The sequence below is a fragment of the Phaethon aethereus genome, assembly GCF_964289735.1.
Source record: "Phaethon aethereus genome assembly, chromosome: 20".
NCBI lineage: Eukaryota > Metazoa > Chordata > Aves > Phaethontiformes > Phaethontidae > Phaethon > Phaethon aethereus.
The window spans coordinates 5,662,101-5,683,865 of NC_138596.1; the positions used below are offsets into that span (position 1 = coordinate 5,662,101).

The 21,765-nt window shown below is 49.3% G+C and overlaps 1 protein-coding gene across 1 annotated transcript in view; it reads left to right on the top strand.

Annotated features, from left to right (window-relative positions):
• Positions 1–1,286: 1,286 nt before the first annotated feature.
• Positions 1,287–21,765, top strand: part of COL27A1 (collagen type XXVII alpha 1 chain) — a gene marked incomplete at its 5' end in the record, with an annotated part of 159,089 nt that continues 138,610 nt past the window's right edge. Inside the window, 3 exons of the mRNA XM_082009004.1 lie at positions 1,287–1,342; positions 10,246–10,316; positions 15,174–16,615. Of these exons, the coding sequence (XP_081865130.1) occupies positions 1,287–1,342; positions 10,246–10,316; positions 15,174–16,615 (1,569 nt within the window). The remainder of the gene's footprint in view (positions 1,343–10,245; positions 10,317–15,173; positions 16,616–21,765) is intronic.

Sequence of the window (21,765 nt, forward strand, 5' to 3'; positions counted from 1 at the left end):
CAGTGGCTGGGTCCCAGCTCGGGGGCGGGGGGGGGGGGGGGGGGGGGGAGAATGGGAAGAGGAGGGGGCAGAGGGATGCAGGTTTTATCCAGGTTGGCCAACATACAGAGTTCCCCTCTCCTGGCGGAGCTGGCCCAACAGGCTTGGGATTCGACTTGCTCCAATGGACCTCGCTTGAGAAAACTCACTCCCCTCTCCCTGCCCTCCAGGCTCCCGCTTCCATCGCTTGGTGGTGGGAGGAGAGGGGGGCCCTGGAGGTGCCCCACACCCAGCCCCCTGTCCCCCACCTCCCCGTGGAAGCAGGGCGAGAGGAGGAGCAGGGGCAGGGGAGCTTTTCTCCTGCGAGCCCGAGCTCCCTCCTCAGGTTCCCAACTGCCCCTGCCGAGTGCTGAGCCCAAGGGAAAAGCCGTGTCGGGTACCTTGTAATGTGGGTCCCGTGGGTCCCCTGCCAGCCCGTGGGTCGAAGCCAGTTTGGGCAGAGGGCTCCTGGCCCCGGCAGGTGAGCGGTGAGCGCAGGCGAGCATCCGCCTCCATTGACGGCCTCCCCCGGAGCAGGGGCCTGTGCGTGTCCTCCGCGGATCCTGTAAGGGTCTTCGGTTGCTTCTCAGCAGCTCTTCTGGCCAAGACAGTTTCTTTTTTTTTTTTTTTTAATTATTTATTTACTCTGTATTTTTTTTTTGCAAGTGCTTTACTATTACAGAGGAGGGCAGCAGAGAGAGGCAGCAGGGACATCCTTAAATAATTTTCATTTCTTAAAATCTGCCTTTTCCTCTTCTCTCTAAGTCCAGAGGAGAGATCCTTGGGGGGGCGGGAGGCACATCTGCACTGCAAATAAAAACAATAATTACAACCATCAACCAAACAAAAAAGTGACAGCTAAGAAAAAAACCCAACACTTTCAATCAAGGACTTTGGAAATCAGAGATCACAGAAATTGTACTATTAATAAGGGGGGGGGGGGAGAGAGAGGCAAGAAATCCAGCGACCATGGGCCAGCCTGGCTTCCTAGTGTGTACTTTCTGTTCTCTCTCCTTTTTCCCAAGGTAATTGCAGTCTGCCGAGAGGGAGTTAAATGGGATTAAAAGATCTGTGTAAGCAAAAGGACCCAGAAGAGAAGGAGGAAGGAGTGAGCCGTCCGGGCCAGGGGGTGTCTTTGACACAGCTGAGCCCCTCAGAGAGGCAGAGAGCTGAGCTCCTGGGAAGGATGTACCCACAAACCGGCCTGTCCCCCTTTTTCTGATGGATTGCCGCAAAAATTGCCCGAAAGAGACAATGCACTAAACGTGATGGAGCCGGGATCAGAGCCGGTCTCCAGACTCAGAGCTACCGCAGCAGGCAGGGGGTGAGTACAAAGTCCGACTTCTCCGGCGCTTGGGGAAGGGGGTGCCCGGGGATTCGGGGGGGGGGGGGGCGGCCCCAGAGGGGAGCTCCGCTCCCGGGCGGCGGGGGTGGGCAGGGGAAGACATTCCTTCTGCCAGGGGATGATGTGAAAACTCCCGGGCTGGAGAGGAGAATGGGCTGGGAGGAGGGAGGCCACGCTGGAGCAGGAGGGTGGGTGGGAATGGGGCTGGGGTGTGCGGAAAGGGGGTGAGAGCGGGGGGCTCGGGGGCCGGGAAGGGCAGGAGGAGCCCCCCCGCCCCCTCCCCCATTCCCACACACCGGGGAAAGGGGCGCCCAGCCCGGGAACTGGTCCTGGGGGTGGGCGTTGATGGTGCACCCACGCGGGATGCAGGGACGGGCAATTCCCCCTCCCCGCTCCCCCCTCGCACACCTACACCCTTGCCGGGTGCGGGCGGGGGGGGCAGGTTCCCCAGCCCCTCCTGGGAGCAGGGGGGAAATGCGGCTCCCTGACCCTGTCCCGCGGGGCCGTGGGGATACGAGTACCTGGGGTCGCCGGCGCAGCCCTCCGCAGAGTGGGAGAGCCACGGGGAGGGCTGAGGCACGGTCCGAGGGGCAGGCGGGTGCGTGGCGGCGTGTTCGTCACGCGTTGGACACAAAATGCTTCTTTCCGTTTATGTGCGTGGGTATGAAAAAACTACAGCACACACCCTGCCTGTCGTCTTTCTCGCACAGCTGGGACCAGCTTTTACTATTTTCATTGTTACATTTGTTGTTGTTGTCGCTGTTATTGTTTTCCCGGGGACTAGCAAAGGGTTAATCCCCGTGGTTGCGTTGTCGGATGTAACGATGATTTACCGACACTCCCTTGGAAAGGCTGGGATTCTTCTGCCTGGCAGCCTGAAAAAGTTGTGTACGGGATCCCTCTGCTCCTGCCCGGCGCGGGTGGGCTGTGGGAGGGTGTAGCAAGGGGATTTGGGGGCACCCCCCCAGCCCGGGGGTCACCCCGCTGCCGGCAGCCGCCCCTTCAGCGCCGCGCTGGGCTCTGCGCTGGGCAAACGCGCGGTTCCCTTTGTAGGCAGCACACGCTCTCTCTGCCTGCTTGTGTCTGGGTGAAGTTATGTGGAGAGATCAGAACCGCTCCCAGAAGCTGCAACCAGCTCTCCTTGAGGAGTTCTCTGTGTGTTTATATACTCACAAGGACTGAATTTCAGTGCTTTAGGGGTTGGGTGTTTTGGGGTTGTTTTTTTTTTTTTCCCCGGACGTGGCTGTGGCATGCCTGGAGATGCTGGTAACTGCAGCGTCTCCCAGTTGCACCGTTTTAATGTTGGGCAAGGTCTGGAGCGAAATGCCTGCCTGGGACCGTGCGAGGGTGGCTGGCTGTCAAAAATGGAGAAGTCTAAAGGGGAGCAGACAGATAAAGGTTCCTTTGAAAGACCGAGAGCGGCGCGGCGTCGCAGCGAGGCAAGGGCAAGGGCCCTGATGCTGGGGAGATACTTGGCACAAGGCACGGGCATTTTGTAGAGCACCAGCTCCTCAGCAGGATGGAGAAGTTGACCACGATCATGCTGCAGATGAGGACAGCGAGATCCTGCTCGACTCCTGGGGCAAGGCAGACCCTGCTGAAGCCGGGGTTAGGAAACAGGGACGCGGGAGAAGGCAGCGTGGCTGCCTGCTCGCCGGAGGTCTATGTTCTTGCATCTTGGTGTCCCGGACTAGTGCTGTGCATGGCTGCATGGGGTTTGCGTGTTGCAGTGCCATGGGAAATCTGCTCTTTGGTCTTTTCTGGTGGATGAACATGTGTGCCTTTTGTTTCCAGGACCTCCTCTGCCTTAAACACCTCGCCAGCGTGCTGCTGATCCGTTCCCTCCTCAGCAGAGGTCGCTTGCTACCCTTCACATTATCTCCTCTGATGGGCGTTTTGGTGCTGGGTTTTCATTTGCTTGGCAGAGTCGTGCTGTGCATCCTACCATTCCCACAGCTGGATGTTCCTGCTGAGGCCATTAGTCCTGGAGAGGGTCCTCTGAACCTAGAGCTGGCTTGTGCCTGTGCTTGCCAGGCCACCCTTGTGCTGCTGAGCCTTCCTCGGGTGGGTGTGGGTTGCGCTGCCTGAAGGCAGCTTGTAATGGGAACCTTCGTTCCCACGTGGCACCGGGGTCCACGCGTGTCCCAGGACTCCCGCAGCATCCCCTGGAGCAGGGCTGGTGGCTGGGGAGCTGCCAGGCATGCAGGAGACCCATGGATGGGAGTGGGAGGGCTGGCTCACCCGGGAAGGAGAAGCAGTTGCAGAGTGTTCTGAAGCCTTGTCCTGGCTCAAGCAGCCAAAGCTTGTAAAACCAGAAGAACACAAAGTTTTACAGGCTCTGCAAGCTTAAAATGCCCCTCTTGAACGTTTCTGTTGATGCATTTTTAGTGCACAGGCTCAGTAAACCACAGAAGAAGGTTTTGCACTCAGCTATGCATTGAGCACATGTCCAGACCATAGCATTTGTGCTTTTCAGCTGTTGTGGTGGCCACCTTGGCCCCTTCCAGCCCCAGGGCCGCGTGCTGGCCACGGAGGAGGCTTGTGCAATGCTCCTGGAGGCTTCCGATGGTGCCTGCTTGCTGTCCTAGCCCTGGGTTGTCGGTGTAATGCTGCTCAGGGGCTGCCTGGCCCGTGTGCTGGATGCGAAAGCTACGCGCAGGGTGGTGTAGCACCCGCCTGGCACCACCAAGGTGGGTCAGCCCCTAGGAAGGCCTGAAAGGGCTGGAGGAAGGCAACGGCTCCTGTTTAAGAGGAAAAGAGCCTTGCATACGAGCCGGGCAGGTGATCTGGGGACAAATTAATTTGTATAATAAAATCTGCCCTGCTTGAAAACAGTGTTTATGGAGGTTACTCTATTGACCAGGGGATGCCCAGGTCTTGTGGTGAGGGGGCTGTAGGAAATCTCTGACCAGGGACAGACACAGAGCACGTGGGGGTTTTTTTCTTCCGCCAATTTGTTGGGGGCAAGTAGAAATGATGGACACTTACTGAAGTGCAAATGGAAACAATGGGGAATTCTATACGGCTCTGCCAAACCCCATTCACAAAATGAAGGAATGCAAAGGCATTTGTTGGAAGGACAAAAAAGGAGTTAGATGACAGATCACGCTTAGCGCTTCTGTTTGTTGAGGGCTCCAGTTACTAACTGAGAACACAAAGGCAAGGGCCAGTAGTGAGTGTTGTCGCTTCACACAGCGGCAAAGTCAATAACCCAGATGGACAGGAGTGGTGAGCAAAGAGGAGACAGGGTAACGGCTTGTCAGGGAAGGTCCCCCGCTGTAGGAAGTTGCCGGGAGGTATCTAGGAGGGTGTTTGAGTCACTTGTGCATCCAGCAGGTGAGGGAGCGGGTTGTTGCCAGCTCAGAGGAGCTGGTTAGCTCTGGGCCAGCTCAGTGCAGTGAGTACACAAGCTCTAGTTCCCAATTAGGAGGACAAGAGTGAGCAATTTGGGACCCACCAGCCCTCCGTCTGCAGATATCAGCATAAACCCGTGAAAGAGCAAGGGGCACCTCATCGGCGGGAGGGAGGATTTGCCACACTGATGTTTCATCTCCATGCCCTGTGTGCTGCAGGTCTGCATTTTGCCTCCTGGAGACAGCCTAAGAGGAGCTATAGGTGCTGGGGGAGCAAATACCAGGCCTTCATGCATCCAGACCCCTCCTCGTGCCTGGCTGATAACGCAGGCTTTTGGGAGAGCAAAGCTTCTTGGCAGCACTTGAGACCTGCTGCTGTACCATTGCCAGGAGCTGTCCTTCTCGTTTGGGCATACGATTCCTCCCTTCCATCAGCCCCCGTGGGTCACTCTTCGGCTATCAGGGGCCTCCTCCGAAGGAAGCAGCAGCTTTTTCTGGACCACAGTTGCCAAAACCCTGAGATAAACCTCTACAGGCACAGCACTAAGGGCATTTTTGTCCTGAATTAAGATCGGATTTGGCAGAAATGGTGCCAGAATTCCCTGGGAATTTCTGGGTTTGCACACACGTTCCAAACTCTGGGGCAGCGTGGAGGAACTGAGACTTTCCTGTTCAGCATCACCCCAAGGATGGGTTGGAGTCTGGCCTAGGGAGTTTCCCATCCGTCTGGGCTACTGGAGTCTTCAGTAATAATGGTGGGACAATCTTTGAAACCCTCCACTTTGGAGGGTGCTCAGGGTGCTGATAAAGCTCAGGCAGCCGCCCTGACATCTCACTTCTTCATCCTTTCCCTGTACGGCTGCACGTGCAATGAATTTTTAGTTGTCATCTAAAAATCTCTTTTGATAAACATGTGCCTGGAAGCAGTGGGTTGGATTCTGGACATTTTGTGTACTTGGATGATATTTTGGGGAGCTTTTTTTGAACATTAAAACCTTAGAGGGGTACTGAATTTCATTCTTCCCCACTTAATATTGACAGTTTCTAGATCACTCTTAGGTTTCTCGGTATTTTAAAATGACTATGGAAATGTATCTGTCTGGGCCATGTCTGCTTTCTGCTTTTTCTTAAAAACGTAGGTGCTGAATGGGGCTTAAAAATGAATACCATTTTCGTCATCTCAGAAACTCTCCCCTTAGCATGCTGAGTTTCGCAACAGTGCCTGCGTATATCAGACAAAAATCTTTGGCTGGAGGTGTACGCCAATAGCTGGTTGATACTGCAGAAAAGGGCCAGCAAAGGACTATGCGGGGTCTATATGGGGACATCTACATAATCATACGTTCCCATCGCTCTCTCCAGAAGCTGAGGGTGAGAGGAGAAACACCATAGTTTCCAGAAGCCCCGAAAAGAGAGCAGAAGTCTGCTCTGCAAAGGATGGTATTAGTAAAAAATAAGATTTCTACCCCAAAAAGCTGGGAGTGGAATTGATGCCATGATGCAATTTAAAGCCTCAGTATGTAGGTTGTGTTTTTTGTTTCCTGTTGACTATCAAAACTGCTTGGGAGTCTTACAAAATATCACCTCCAGTCATGTGCAAAGGATCTTAAGCAACATAGACCTACAGCTAGAACCGTAGATTTGCCTTTCTTGAAAAGCAATTTTCAACATCCAGCTGGCTTTCTGGTCTTTTGGACAGAATCAAAAATGCACCTGAATGGAGGGGGAGGTGTGAGAATCGTTTTTCCGCCCTGCAAGAATGTTTGCAATTTCAAAGACATTTCCCCACTGTAAATGAGGGAGAAAACAAAATTAAAAATGAAATACTGCTTTTCTTCAGTTTTGACCCATTATCTAAGCAAACAAGATGTCAAAATCATTTGGACTTTTTTTCTAAGGTGGGGCAAATTTTTTAATTAAAAAAAGCTGAAATTGTTCCAACCTATTTCAGAAATTGCGGAGAATTATCTGGTCACAACTGTTTTACAGATTGCTTCAGCTTTGTCAAACTTTCACTTTTTTGAGGATAATTCCTGGTCAACTCTACCCTAGAGGCTGTTGTCTTACTATTGTCTTTAGTTCAGTGTAGTGCTCTATTCCTCTGCTATGGAAGCCAGTGGTTGTCAGGTAAGAGCTGATGTGTTCAACAGGATATTTTTCCTTTTACCTTTGCTCTTGAGGTTGCCACCCTGAACATGACTTTACCGGGGCTAGCAGCCAGACACGCTGTGCACAAGCCACCTGCAGAGGTGATAACTCTTCTTTAGCCTCGGAGCCCCAGATTGCCTCTCGCAGAAGTCTGCTTTTTGAATGCTCGTTAAGAAGACAGCAAATGAGTCTGGAAGTTGAAAACCCAGGGCACTGTTTTGCCCGGGTTTGCCTGTATGCTAATTAGCAGTCGTGATTTCATCAGGTCCCCAGATTGGTGCATACCACCATGTGCAGGGACCTCCTGCCTGTCCTGGAGCCCCAGCAGAAGTGGTGCTTCTTGTAGGAACTCCACAGGATGTTTATTCTTGGCTGCTACCTGCACGCACATCATCCTCCCTGGGAAGATGCTAAAACCCCCACCAAGGCTGAGAAGTGCTACCTTTGTTAGTCTTTGTGCTTCTCTGTCCCTCTCTGCTATTTCTTGCATCGCGCTTCCGGCACTGGTTAGTTCCCATGGGCTGATCACAGGAGTCCACAAAAAGTAGCGAAGCAAAATTAAGCTGTAGTCAGTAGCTTCAGTTGGCTATAAAGGGAGTTTGTCTCCACTAGAAAACTTTTAGGGTTCACCTGAGCTTACATCCGTAGGTATTTGGGGGCAGTCCTTCACCCAGTGACTGTAGCGGTGGGTCCTCATTCTTGTATTCATAGGCCCTGTGCAATAAAAGAAATAAATGCCTTTAATGGGTAGCTCGTGATAGAGTCCCTGTGGAAATCACTGGTTGTGGGAAGAAGTTGAGATAAAGGCAAGGTGGGCTTGATAGCTCTATATAAGGAGAATAATCTTCCTTTACTATTGCTACTCAAGCTGCTTATGCAATCCTGTCGCTACACAGTTGTAATGGAAAAAGAGCCTGCACTATAAAATTCTGCAATAATTAACAGCCCCATCAGTCACAGGTCTGCCATTTGGAAGCTGCTTTTGCTTTTTCCATTAAGTTGGTAAATTTTGCCAAATTGTTTTCCTTCAGTGTTTTGGCACTCGGCCCCGCTCTCGACTCTTACGGTACTGGCTGTGTGAGGGGTCCAGCAGCAGGGCTGAGGCCAGCTGGATCCCACGCCGTGCATTCGTCTCCTTTATAGTCCCGTCAGTGTCACTGGAATGAAATTACGTGCTGGATTTTCCCCTAAGGCTTGTTCCCCTCACTGTGTTGGTCAACGGGGATTTTGGAAGCAAATTTAGGTTGTAAAGGTACCCCTCCAAAAAAGAGCTGGACTTCAGTTAGGTGTGTTGTGTGCATCAGTGTTTGTACATAGCTGTACAAATCTGATCCTCACCAGAGAAAAGGTGTTCTTAATGCTTGGGACTCCTGCTGCCCTTGGAGTTCGTGTCATGTTGGTCACCCCCTTCCCCTCGTCTTCTCATGCTTTCATCAGACAGTCAAACCCAGTTGATGATACCCAGCAAGGTCTTTGCTGTGTGCACACATGGAATTGTGTCTGCATCTTAAAGCTCCATGGTTCCTTTGGAGGTGAGCCCAGAAATGCAGGTCTTCAAAGTGCATTTTAGCCTGTTTTAAGTCATAAAAAGACTTCTGCTAGAGGTGGCCCTGAAGAATCATCCTATTCTCCTTGCCTTCCTATATCCCCTGAATGAACAGGGACAATAGCTCTCCTTGGACTCAGCAGCGTCTTCAGCCCGACAGCCGTGTCCCATGGGATGAAGTAGGCAGAAAACAACCAAGCCTCCCCAGCTGGAGGTCTCTTGAGCACAGTGAGGGTTTCCTGATTAGCATGCGGCTGCCTATAGGATATGGCGAAAGAATACCATGATTTGGCTATTCCAAGCTGTTGTTCCTTCATGCATAACCTAAAGCAGCCCCAGAGCTCCTGAAATATGCAGCCCAGTGTCAGGATAATGGAAACAGCAAAGAATGATGTGGTCCATCTCATTTGTTTCCCAGCTGATGTAGGGCTGCTCCAGCATTTTGTCCCTTCAAGCCTTAAAATATTCGTTAGTGGCTGGATTCCTGCATGGATTTTTACATTCAAGGCCAGGTTTCCTCACTGCTGTGTAAATCACTGTGGCTTCATTTTGGCGCTCAGAAGCGGTCTTCTGCACTAGATGAGGATCTGGCCCAGGCTAATACATCGTCTCGGAGGATGTTTTCTTGCGCTAAAGCTGAGACTTGATGGCAGGAGAAGAGTGGTCTCTAATCCCACTTGATAAATGATTTGTCTTTGCCAGATCTGAAGAGAGGAGCAAGCTGCGCTTTGGCATTGCTGTGCATATCCCAGTGTTCGCACTGGCTTGGCTGACACAAAGAACAACCTGTGGATGTCCCACACTGCTTTCTTCTGGCTGAGGACTTTCTGTAGTTTACATTTTTGTCTCTGCTCCTCCAGCAGCCCTTGCTGATCAAGCTGTTAATTATCATCTCTAGAAGAGGAGGGAATTCAATCTTCAGACAGTTTTAAGTGAGCTTAACCAAGGAGTTTCCTATGTTCGTTATTTGGCTACAAATCAAGGAAGTTGGTGGGGGCAGGGGGAGCTTCAGCTACCTTTCTGGTAAAAGTCTTCCTCTCTGCTGGCACTTCAAGGCTTAGTTTAGCTAACTGAAAGGTTTGTCTAACTGCCTCTCAGGCGTGAAAGGGTCTGCGAGAGCACAGTGTTTGGGAGTCTGCAGCTCTCGCTTCCTAAAATTTCCTGCCATACCAACCTAATGAGAAAGTCATGGCAACAGCACAGGGTGTTGAGTGTCCTGGAAGCTGTCCCCCATCTTTGCGTCTGGGTGTAAAAAGAAAAATATATCCATGTAGGATTTTGTACATTTAGAATATTTTTGAGCATGTGGTAAAGCAATAGGACTTGGAATCAGTTTGCTGAGATGCAGAGGCAGTTGACATGTCGCTGCATGTCAGCCCATTTTCTACCCGTGTTCTTACAGACATGCACATGCCCTCCTGGCATGTCTTTTGACCTTCCAATTTTGAATTACTTCTCCATCCTCTTGCATTTCTGATGTTCCGTTCTAGATGGGGCAAGTGCCACCGAGTGTAGCTGTAACGAAGGGAGTCATGACACTGCATCGCAAAACACTGCTCTGGTCCTTGTTCAAGGCTTGATCAGCCCCTAATACCAGTGGGAAAACCTTCCACTGAATTGAGTGGGCTTTAGATGACTTTAAAGTAGCAAAACGAAATTTCAGTTGGAAGCAAGCAGTGTTCTGCTGAGCACCCGTTCTCTGTTTCCCAGAGACGTGCGGACGCTGCCGCTGACTGCTAGACCTGTGATCAAGGAGAATGCCCTTAACCCGGAGGGCTAGTTTTTGTTACTAATGTTGGAGAAACTCATTATTTTTTCTTCTCTTCCAATTTCAGGGGATTCTGCTTTCTCTGGACTGTGTTATGTTTTACGTGGTTGCTGGGATTCACACAGGGAAATTCTGAAGGTAAATTACACTTTTTCTTCCTTTTTTCTCCTCTCCCCTTTCAACCAAAGTAAAAGCCAAGTGTTTTGGTATCAGTTTAAGACTATCATTTAATAATGTGTGAGCCTAGTGCACAGAATTAAATGCATTTATTGCAGATTATTGCAGTACTGATGATATAGATGACGCAGTTAACAGTTGGCAAAAGAACCAGCTTTTTACAGGTGATTATGTGCCCTACAGGACTTTTCAGAAGTGCCTGTCTGGTGGAACTGGTGGGAATGAAGCACTTTGTGTCTAAAACGTCACTGGCATGTACCTGCGCGTGCTAGTACTTAACTGCTTTTAGAAAGTGCCCCTTGAGGCTGGGGCATTAAGGAATTAAGCGTCTCTGGCAGATGGGTTTTTCCTTGACTTGAATGCAGCCTGACCATGCCTGTGCAGGCACATAGGATGTTGTCTGTACAGAAATGATGTGAGTTCTAAAATAAAAAGCAAATTTAAGGAAGAAAAATCCCACGGGGATGGTTGATAGTAGAATGACTATGTCTGGCTCAGTCCCTGTGCTGTAGGGGAAGTATTCTATAGGGGAGGGGAAGTATTTTATAGGGGAGTGATCATACACCTTCACCCTGTCTTCACATCCCTTCTCCAGGCACCCCTTCCCTGGTGCTGCTGGGGACAGGACAAACGGTTGGGATACAATAATCAATGATCCCACAAGAGGAGAGGTAAATCTTCAGAGACAACAAAAACAAAAATACATTTGTACTTTCCAGTTGATGTTGCAGAGATGCTCAGCTCCCACTATCTGTTTGTGAAGGAGCCATCTCCTCTTAAAATAGCAACACCTCTCCTACATGGATGCTTTACATCGATGTATGTTGGAAGTGAAGAGCTTCCTCTGCAATCAGTAGACAACAATAAGTGGACTAGCAGGCTCCAGGCTCTCCTCTCAGTCTCCAAAACATGAAGGAAAAATAGAAGGTTGGTCAACGCTCAGCTGTAAGCCAGCCCATGGAGCAGTTTCTACAGGGGTGGGGGATTAAAAAAATACATCCCTACCATCAGCAATTTTTAAAAATGTAATATTTTCCAAATTCTGCTTCAGTGCAAAAGAGGTGAACATCTGGCTGAATTACTTAGTCAAGCAAGTTTCAGAGCATGTTTTATGTCAGCTCATAAAGAGGCAGAACAAATACTGTGTCTTGGCATCTCTTTTTTTCAAGCCAATTTTAATACACTGTTTAGATTCATCTCTATCCATCATTTTACTCCCATAATAATTATAGGATGGTGCCATGTCTTTTATTACCCTTAATCTAAATAAATCTCTTTCACTTCGCTCTTACATATCTACCTTAGTATGGAAGATAACTCTCCTCTACTTCCTCTGTGGTAAAGGAATTTAAAAAAAAAAATCTTTCTTGGTTTCCCCACGATCAGAGACAGGCTCTTCTTCTGGGTACCAGCAAGCAAAAACTTCCAAAGAAGCAAAGGCCGTAAGGAAACATTGGTGACTTGAGACCGTATTATCACTCAGGATTTTCAAACATCAGATTGACAAAAGCAGTAAGAGCTTGTTCATAGATCTCTGTGAGGATGAAATTAAGCTAATGCCCTGGGCTTTTGATATTAAGGCTTAGGGGTCTTCCAGCACACTGGAAAATCAGGGAACAGAGAGGGTGGTTTTTCCATAAGCGGTACAAGTCGAAAAGATCGTGAGGTTATTGAGCTCATCTGATGTGCACAGACTAAGGGTCTGGGCAGTAACTTTTGGAAATGTAGTATTTATTCAAGCCAGTTTTAGCTGTGGGCATCACATCTCAGCTGCTGGAATCTAGGAAGCTGCAAGTATTTTCTCTCCTGGCTTTTGGCTTCTTTTACATATAAAGATTTTGCATGGGGAAAGGGGGAGGGAAAAAAAGAGACGGGAAGGAGAGCAATAAAACACCTTATCCCCTCTTTCAGGGATGATCATGTGATTGTTCAGGAGTCTCTCCGCATCTCATCTCGTGCACAGAGTCTGTTAGAAAAGTTTTTCCCAGTTGCTCAAGTGTTGCGACAGGAATGTTGCAACCAGCTTCAAGGCACCTGGGACCAGGCAGTGCAAAGTGAATGGTTTTTTAAATAATGTGTTTTGATGGAAAAATCTACAGAGGAAAAAATTTGAAAGGGAAAAAACGCTTTGCTAAACTTGGACCTACTTAAGGAAGCCAAAATTACCTTGCATTTTACGTTAGTTGATGACATCCCGTCATCCTGGGGGACATGCCCCACCAGTGCACGGCAGTCAGCATGGGATGGAGAGGCAGACGGGCTGGGTGCACAGGAGTCCTGAGCTGTGTGCCTGGACCTGGTGCTGGAAAATCCACATACATGTCCTGCATGAGGTCTGTTTTAATCGGGTTTTGCGTAGGCATCTAGAATTTGGCTCTACCTTTGTGGGTTTTGAGGGAAAGGAGTGGTTGGGTTGTGCTTTTTTCCTTTTTCTGAAGCACAGTTGGATGCAGTTGCTAGCGAGGCAGTTGGATTGGCATTGCAAACAGCAGTGGCATCCTCTGAGCAGGGAAACATCCTTATGCTTTCCGAGCAGCTACCAAATGAATAGCTCCTGGAGTATAAAGCATCTCTGCCTACTAGAGACACACCACTGTCTGTCTCTAGAGGAGAACCTAAAAATACATGTAGAAATTGGAAGCTGGAGCCTAGCTCCTAGTTTAAATGGTAAATTTATTTCCTTAGGGCTAAATCCTGATGCCTTTGAAGTGGCATCAAGTGGCAAGGGTCCCACTTGACTTTGCTAAAGCCAGGCTTTGGCCTTTAATATTTCATGGGCTCTGAAGATTATCCAGTATGAAGATACTGCTGTGATTCCTCCATTCAGTGCAGAGAAGGGAAGGCTCTCCCTTTGCTATGCTGAGGAACAGCCCCGTTAGGCAATATGGCAGAAAAACTGAGGGCGACCAAGAATTTCTTAGTATGGGAGAAGTACCGTTATTGTCGTTTGCACATACTGTGCAGTAAATTATCCCCTCTGCATAGAGTGGGAAAATTTCCATCCCCTTTCACATCTGACACATCTTCTCCAGGGTAGTCTCTGCTAGAAAATGAGTCAAGCTGCTTTAAAAAAGGGAGATGGGAATAAAGCTGAGTTCAGACAAAGTAAATATTGATTGACTTGTTCTTACATACAAAAATGACCAAGGTTTTTGCCAAAGTCAAGGAACAGAGGTTTTCTCGTTATTCTCCTCCCTTCTGGCCAGCAACATTACCGGCCACAGACTGGCTTGCGTCTACAACCCTTCTGGCCAACACTGATAATTTCTTTTAAGTGCCAGTTCTCCAAATATTGGGTGTTGTGCTGAATATTTAATAGCTAAGGGTGAAAGAGGCCAAACTCCGAAGCCCCTTTAGAGAAGGAGCTCTTTTTTTCTTTGGACAACCTTTGATTTACTTTTCCTTTTAATCTAGGAAAGCTGCAATCCCATGGTGTTAGCTGACATGCAGCCATGATTGGCACTGCCACATTTCTGATTGTTAAATTCTTACCTTGCGAATTCAGGATTTGGATTATACAGCCCAGGCTAGCTTCCCCAAAGAGCACTTAAATGCGAGAGTTAGCTGGTCATCGAGTAATGGGGATCGCGTTTGGGCAGGGAAGAGGGAAGGAGATACAGTTATCCTCACTCATTTTCAACAGTGGTAGTGTCATGGTAATTATTATAGCCGTATCTTTATCTGTCTATACCATGGAGGTAACATCTTTTATTAGACCAAATGGCTGAGCTGGAGTAAGAGAACAAGCTTTTGGGTGTATGAGCACCTCTTTCAGATCAGGGCACATTTACCTTTGCAGCTTTTCTCATGTAGACCTCAGCACCTTCCCCAGTCAAGCAGTTCAGCTGAGACTGCTGCCAGCTGGCTCCAGTTTGTGTTGCTGTTGCCTGCTGATCTGCTTTGGACTCCAAGCTGTGTGTGACTCCTGTTAGACCTCGAGGCCAGAAACCAGAGAATTCTGCTTGTGCGTCCATTGCAGACTTCTCCTGGAGTCGGTGGAGAAAGCTAGGTGCCTCTGGATGTCAATCCCTCGCATCCCATCTTGAATAAGGCACCTAGCTCCTGGTTGATAAATGCTGGAGGCAAGTCTTCCCTCTACTGCTCAGTGGTAGCCATAACCAATTTCTCGGATCTTCACAAACCAAGTCTGGTTCCTCCGACTTATTTTAATCATTTAAGGTTGTAAGATGATCTGCTGGGAAAAAAGTACTGCTGTTGAGAACCTTAAGCGATTCAGTGAAATCTAGGTGCAGTTTTTTCATGCTGGAGGCACCTTTGCTTCCCTAAACTCTCCAGAATCTCAAAGATCAAAAGCTGCTTCTTACTAATTTGGAGAGAAATAGATAACAAGGCTTTCGCTCCCTTTGAAAGTTCTGTTCCTTGCCTTCTGGGGATATAAAATTTTGCAATCCCAGCTGAGTCTGTTGTTCAAATTCCTTTCCAGCTGTGTGGTCAGTACTCAGAATTAAATCCCAGAGAAGTGGACTATTGGTGCTCAGTGGGAAATTTCCTTGTAGTGAGGTCAGCTCCCTCCAGAACATCTGGAGCTGGTCCCTGGTGGGATGGGACAGCTAGCCAGATGCACCACGGAGCTGATGCATTTTGGCAATTGCTGGTGACCAAGTTGAGCATGCACTTGCTCCTTACGCTATGTGCAGAAGCGCTAGATGCTCTCCATTCTGATTATTTGAACATATATGTGTGAGAGGATGGTTGGGATTTCCCATCACCTGTCACCCTTTTGCATGGACTGGCTTGACCCCCCCATACCCATCGAGACCTTGGGTTGCCCAACACCTCTTTGTGCTTTCCTTTCAGATGTGGATGTCCTTCAAAGACTGGGCCTGTCAGGGAAAAGGCCATCAAGCGGATGGTCCTCATCACGTACAGTTCCTCAAGGAGTCATTCCTTTCAAATCAGGGGTCATCTTCACTCAGCGCGCACGTGTCGAAGCACCGGTCAGCACCATCATCCCCACGGGTTCCAGCACTGACCTGCTCCTAGTGCTGAGCCTCTGCTCCCACCGCATCAACAATGCTTTTCTCTTTGCTGTCAAGAGCAAAAAGAAAAAACTGCAGCTGGGGGTCCAGTTTGTGCCTGGGAAGATCATAGTGTATGTGGGCCACAAGCGCTCTGTGTATTTTGATTATAATGTCCATGATGGCCAGTGGCACAATATGGCCATCGATATCCGTGGCCAGACAGTCACTTTATTTACTTCTTGTGGGAAGCGCAGAGTACATGCGGATTTGCATTTTAAAAAGGACGAGGCGTTGGATCCACATGGATCTTTCCTCTTTGGGAAGATGAACCAGCACTCCGTGCAGTTTGAAGGAGCCATCTGCCAGTTTGATATTTATCCTTCCGCCAAGGCAGCTCATCATTACTGTAAATACCTGAAAAAACAGTGCAGGCAAGCAGATACCTACCGGCCGAACCTGCCTCCCCTCATCCCCCTCCTGCCCCGGGATCCTGGTGCCTTCCCGAGTACCCCACAGCATATGGAGCCCTCGCTGCAGGGTCTGAGAAACCTGACCACTGCTGCCTCATCCTTGGAATTTGGCAGGGTCACTGCACCCCTCAAAACTCGGGGTTCAGGTGCAACAACCGTCGCATTGGTATCATCCCTACCATCACGGGCAAGACTGACAACCAAAGCCACAAAGGTCACAGTGGCCCCATCTCCTGTTCCATCGAGTACTGAAACACAGCCACCCACCCATTTGGTCCCTCGGGGGACGGTGTCAGCTTTCAGGGTGTCTCGGCCCACTCTCAGCATGCGCATGGAGAAAACTCCCCTTCCCACTGCCAAAAAGGCCCCACCAACAAGCCAGAGCCCTGCCACAGCCAGCAGAAAGGAGTCCAAGCAAGAGACCAAAAAGATGATCAACCAAAAACCCACCATTGAGCCTCCTGAAGCACGCAGTACTGTAAAGCCAACGAGGAGGATGACTGACAACATAACCAGCAACATCCACTTTGTCACCCTAAAGCAAACCCCACAGAACCCAAGCAATGGGCCCGTTCCAAAGAAACACACGCCGTCCCCCACTGGGAAAGTGGATCCTAGTAGCATCCCTCTGGTGCACACCAAACCAGCCCTGGGGTCTGCCCGTCCTGTCTCCAGAGCCAGGGCACAGGCCTTCAACTTCACAACCCCGGCTGCGACTGATGGTTATCAAATCTTTGACCCCCTCGGACCCACTCCGTTTCCGTTTTTACTGGGATATCCAGGATTGAAAGGAGAGAGAGGACCTCAGGTAAGCGCAAGCTCTTAATGCTGTTTCCAGCCACAGATCCGCTAAGTGGTTGGCAGACCGTAACCTACAGCGGAGTGTGACAGCTCAAAATAGCAGCCAAGCACTATTACATTTCTGATGATCACAATTTTGTCATATATCTCAGTGTAAACTTGAGTGGTTGGTCATGGTGGATGCCCCTTAAATTTTGCAGTTAATGTTGCTGCTTAATAGTAGATTTAAGAAAAGAAAAAAAAAAAGATCCCCCCTTCCTTCCTACAAGTTGCTGGTTAAAATTTTGATGGCCAGGTTGGGGGTCTGTTCCAGGCCCCTGTTTTTTCTCAAGGTTAAGAGGGAAGAACTGCCGGTCACCTTCCAAAAAAAAACCCAGGTGCCTCCAAAAACATGCCATAAATGAACTATTTCTTAATCCTTGTTATTAATTTGTTTTGCACCCGAACTTCACGTTTCCAGAGAAGTACCCTGTTTCAGCAAATGGAAGTACAGAGGTTGCTTCAGGATTTATTTTTTTAAACAAACTCTTCTCTGTTTTTATGGTGTAAATTAATTTTTTTTCTTTCTCATAGCCCACACTTAAAACATGTAAAGAGTTTCCTTTATAAATTTAACTACTGCATTCCATGCACAATAACCACTCTCAGGGTGTATATCTTGGCCATCATAAAAGTATACACACATTTTGTAATGCTAAAAGCAGTCAGGCCACACTAATTATCTGCTAGCTTTTTTTTTTTTTTTTTCAAATGCAAGAATGCAAACAGGATCTTTAAACTGGCCAACTTTTAGGAGGATTTGGTGTTCCAACCCAAGCATTTTGCTATATTGTGTATATGAGAGAGGGGTTGTACATGTAAAATAAGTTTCTCCCAGATGGAGTCTTTGGTTGCCAAGTTCCAGCCCAGAGCAATTTTTTACAGCTGACTTCTTAAAATAGTGAAAGAAGGGTTTACAATGGAAATATTGAGTCTAGCTTAAGGAGCACAATCAACAGCACTTGTGTCTGCAGATGTGCTGCTCCTTGTTGCAAGTAACACCTAACGTGAAATGGTGGTGTTTTGCTAATGGGTGCTTACCTTCAAGGCTTGCATTTCCTCCTTTCCCATTTCAAAGCAGTGCGGTGATTTATCTCCTTGTAATTTGGGTGGGGAGTCACTGAGGGGTGTGTTTTGTTCTGAGGTTCCCACCTCTGGGAGAGGTGAAGATGCCGCTCCAGGCAGCATCCCTGTTGTCCTCTTTGTACTTGGAGATGTTTTGCTAAATCCCTGAGCAGGTGGAATGAGCTTCAGCAATTTTATCTTTGGGCAGTCTTCTGGGTTTCGTAGAGAGTCATTTCAGGCATATTTCCAAGAGGAGAAATTCAGTAATTGTGGACTTCTCTTAAAACACTGCTTACTTACTAAGACTAATAATATTACGTACTAAGGGGTAAAGCTGGGTGGCCTGCTCCGAGCCCAGGGAAATCCTGGCCTTTTCCACCTTCTTGCCCTGCAAATGTCATGAGGGTGACCAAGCTCCAAGTCCCCACTTTTCCCTGCAGTGTAAAGAGCTTATTATTGAACAGGAGTGGAAAATCCCTCTCAGCTTGTGAATCATAGCAAAAAAACTGATTCAGGCTGTGGAGGGCTGAGAGAAGAGATGGCAGGATTTTTCCATCCCGAGAACAACTGGAGTCCTGAGTCGAGGGAAAGGAGAACATTTTGAGGCTGTGTCTGGCCTTATCCTCTTTGACTGCTGGAAACAAAGTCGGCGCTTTGGGAGGGAAAGGTTACGGCTCGGCTGGAGCTGGCTGCCGTGCGGCGCTTGATAGCTCTGTGACTCACTCGGAGATCTCTCTACCATACTGCATCGGCCGTCTCTGACGTGGGAAGAGAAAGAGGAGGAAAGACTGGAATGGGATGACGTGTTGAGAAATTAATGTAGCACTTCTATGGCCAGATGAGCATGTTTCAGAACAAGTGCTGATAAATGCTCCATGCTTGAGTAATTACCTGGCGCTGACCTCGTGGTGCTGGGCAGACGTTTCTGATGAGGTCAGTACAGACCTTGCCGCTCCGCCGCGCGATAGCGCAGCCCAGCGCTTCCCCGGACGGGGCAGGTTGTGGGCTGGGAACATCATACATGGAGTCTGGCACGCGGCTGGAAGGACAAGGCGATTAATTAGCTCTCCTGGTTGCGTTGCCTCACACATGGTCTCTTCAAGAGGACTGTCAGTGGGCAGAGAAGTGTGTATGGGGAACAGCCTTCTACCTTTTCAGCGAGGGTTGGGGCCACCTTAGCAATGATTCCGGGGCAGAAGCAGCGCCCTGCCTGTCCAGCTCTCCACTTGAAGAGGAGAAGATCCTGTCTTTCATCCCAAAACCAGGATGTGGTTGACAGCCAGGGTGCGAGGCGGTGATGGCTCGGGCACTGTGGTGTCCGCAGTCCTGGCTTTGTCAGTGCTACCAAAATAACTGTGGTCCGATCCTCGCTGTACAGAAGATCCCAGCCCCACGGCTGAGGGAGGTGTCCGCCCAGCTAGAGGGGTGCAAGCGAGGGGCTAAAAGGATCTGTTCACCCAGCGATCAAAGGCAGCACCCTCTGTGGCTTAATCCGCCCGGAGAGACCGCCATGGTGCTGCGCGACAGGAAATGGAGACCCTGCATCCCACATGCAGCTAATGGCAGAGCATTAATTCTTCAGGAATGTTGGGTTTGCTGGGCGGCTAGAGGAGGGAGGATAATACAGTCTTAAGAAAAATTTCTTGGGAACCATTAATAACCACAAGCATTTGGGATCTCTGTTCTAAATTTCTTTTGCGGCGGGGGGGGGGGGGGGGGGGGAGCAAAAAGAAGACCCGAACATCATGCTAAGTCAGTAACACAGCCCTGACTCAGCAGCTGGCGAACGTCCCTCTGAATCATCCCCAGGGCTGCCCGCAGCACCACTGCCGAGCCTCGCCGATCCCCGGTCCCCGCGCGAGGCCAGGCGGGCCTTCACTCAGCTTGTGCAGCGACGTGACCCCAAGACATGGCTGCAAGGAGCTTGGACACCCACAAAAGAAAAATAATACGTGAAAAATAGTGTTTTGTTGCCGGCGTGCCAAGCCCTCAGGCCCTTGCGAGGCTGTGGTGTGGTGGATGTTTTGACTCCTTCGGTGGGTGGGATGGCATTTGCTTGTCTCTACCCGCGGCAGGTTTGATGGGGAGATTTAGGGGGCTGTAGCCCTCTCCCCTGCCCGCCAGCCCCGCCCGCTGGGCCGTGCATGCCCTGCGTTCGGTGGTGAAGGTGCAGCCCTGGGGCCTAGCTGGGTTGTGCGCGGCGCGCCCCACGCAGACCTTTCTCTTTCTGCGTATAAGGCTGCAATTCCCTAGCTTTTTGGCCCCTGCAAACAAAAAAAACCCCCACTGACTCTCTTGACAAGTGTCCGAGGGTTATTTTTGGAGCAAGGACGCTATACCTGACGCTGAAGACGCAGAGGAGCGGGCTGAGCTCACGAAGAGGCTGAGGAAGCACGGAGTAACGCAAGAGGAGCGGGGCGAGAGGGCAGGAGCGCGGTTCAAACGACACCCCAAGTATCCGAGTCGGAGGAGTCCCGGGGCACGTGCGCCCGCGGCCTCCAGCTCCCACGCGCGCGGCGCGGCCCGCGGCCAGGAGCCCCGGGCTCGAGCCCTGCTGGCGGCAGCCCAGGCAGAGGTGCGGTGTTGCGCTGGCAAGCAGCCTCCTCTCAAAGGCAGATGTGTTTCTGAGCCCGTCCCCGGTCTAGACCGCTCCAGCGGCCATCTTCCGCACGAGCGGTTTGTCTTGGAGCCCAGCTCCGTTCATAAAGAAGCAATCCTTGCCAATTCAATCAGCGGGCAGGGGAGACAGAGGTGATTGGGAACGCTGATAAAATATGAAGTGCCTGTTTCCAGTCTTGTACCAGAAAAGGCTAGTTGGGCTGACAACCTATGATAAATGAAGGAACACACAGTGTGCTTGAATGTCTCTTAATGAATGAGTCATATTAATAAAAAAAGGAGATTGCACGCTTTGTATAATACGTGGGAAAAGTTTTAGCCTCACTCACACAGTTGGATCATAATTTTTTTGCTAATTTAACCAGCACTATCCCCAAAAGGAAGTTTTCTTGCAGGCAAATGACTAAGCACCAGAGAGCTCTATTTGCTTAAAACAAAGTTCATTTTGAAGAGCAGTAGTTGAAAGCGTGATTGAGATAAATGTGATAAATGTGCTGCAAAAGACTTAGGGATGTATTGTGTAAATACATACAGGTATCTTTGTAAATCTTTTAAAAATAGAAAATAAGTGATGGAGTGGGGGATCCCTCTCTTTCTTCGCACCCCGTCAGACTCCATCCAAGGTCTGAGATTGCTCGAGAGTCTGAAGTACCTCATGCAGAGGCTGTTTCAGAAATGTCTCTACAGAAAAGCTGCTTTCATCAAGCTGGAATACTAATATTTTGTTATGTATTATGCTGCCACTCTATTAGGAATACAGTTGTGGATGAGGACTTGTCTGTGATAGGTGTTGAACAGACCCAGAATAAACATCTGTGTCTATTGCGGAAATCGTATTACAAGACTGGCTTTCCACCAACAGCTCTGTTCCTGCCAGAATTATGAGGGCTTTTTCTTTATAGACTGGTCAAAACCCAGATGTGTCCAAATTTAATACAATAAGCCTGCCTTGGAGAAGAAAGTAACCAAAGTGCTGGATTTTTCCCCCCCCAAAAATTCCAGGTTTGTTTCAGGCTTTACGTCAAGCTGGGTTTTAGTTCAGGTCCTGTCTCCCTCTCTGTGCAGTGCCTGGCAAGGGCAGTGAGGTGAAGAGGGGTTGGCATGTCTTTTGAAGATGAGGTCTTTTCCTCCTCTTCTGCTTTCCTGAGCAGAGGATTTTTAATTCTCGTGCTGCCCCGCTAGCTGCTCAGTCCCTCCGTGCTGGGGCTTTCCAGACATACAAGGCTAAACGGTGCATTTGTGGCAGCGGCCTTGCGTATGAAATATGCCTCATCCTCCTCCAGGAAGAAAACAAGACAGATTCTTTATTTGCAGGGGTGACGTCACTGCTCAGAACTCGATGCCAAAGTGGGGAGAAGCTTTTGATGCGTTTTCTGAACTCCCTTTTAAGTTGGGTTTTACCACATGCATGTATCTGAGAAAGAAGAATGTTCT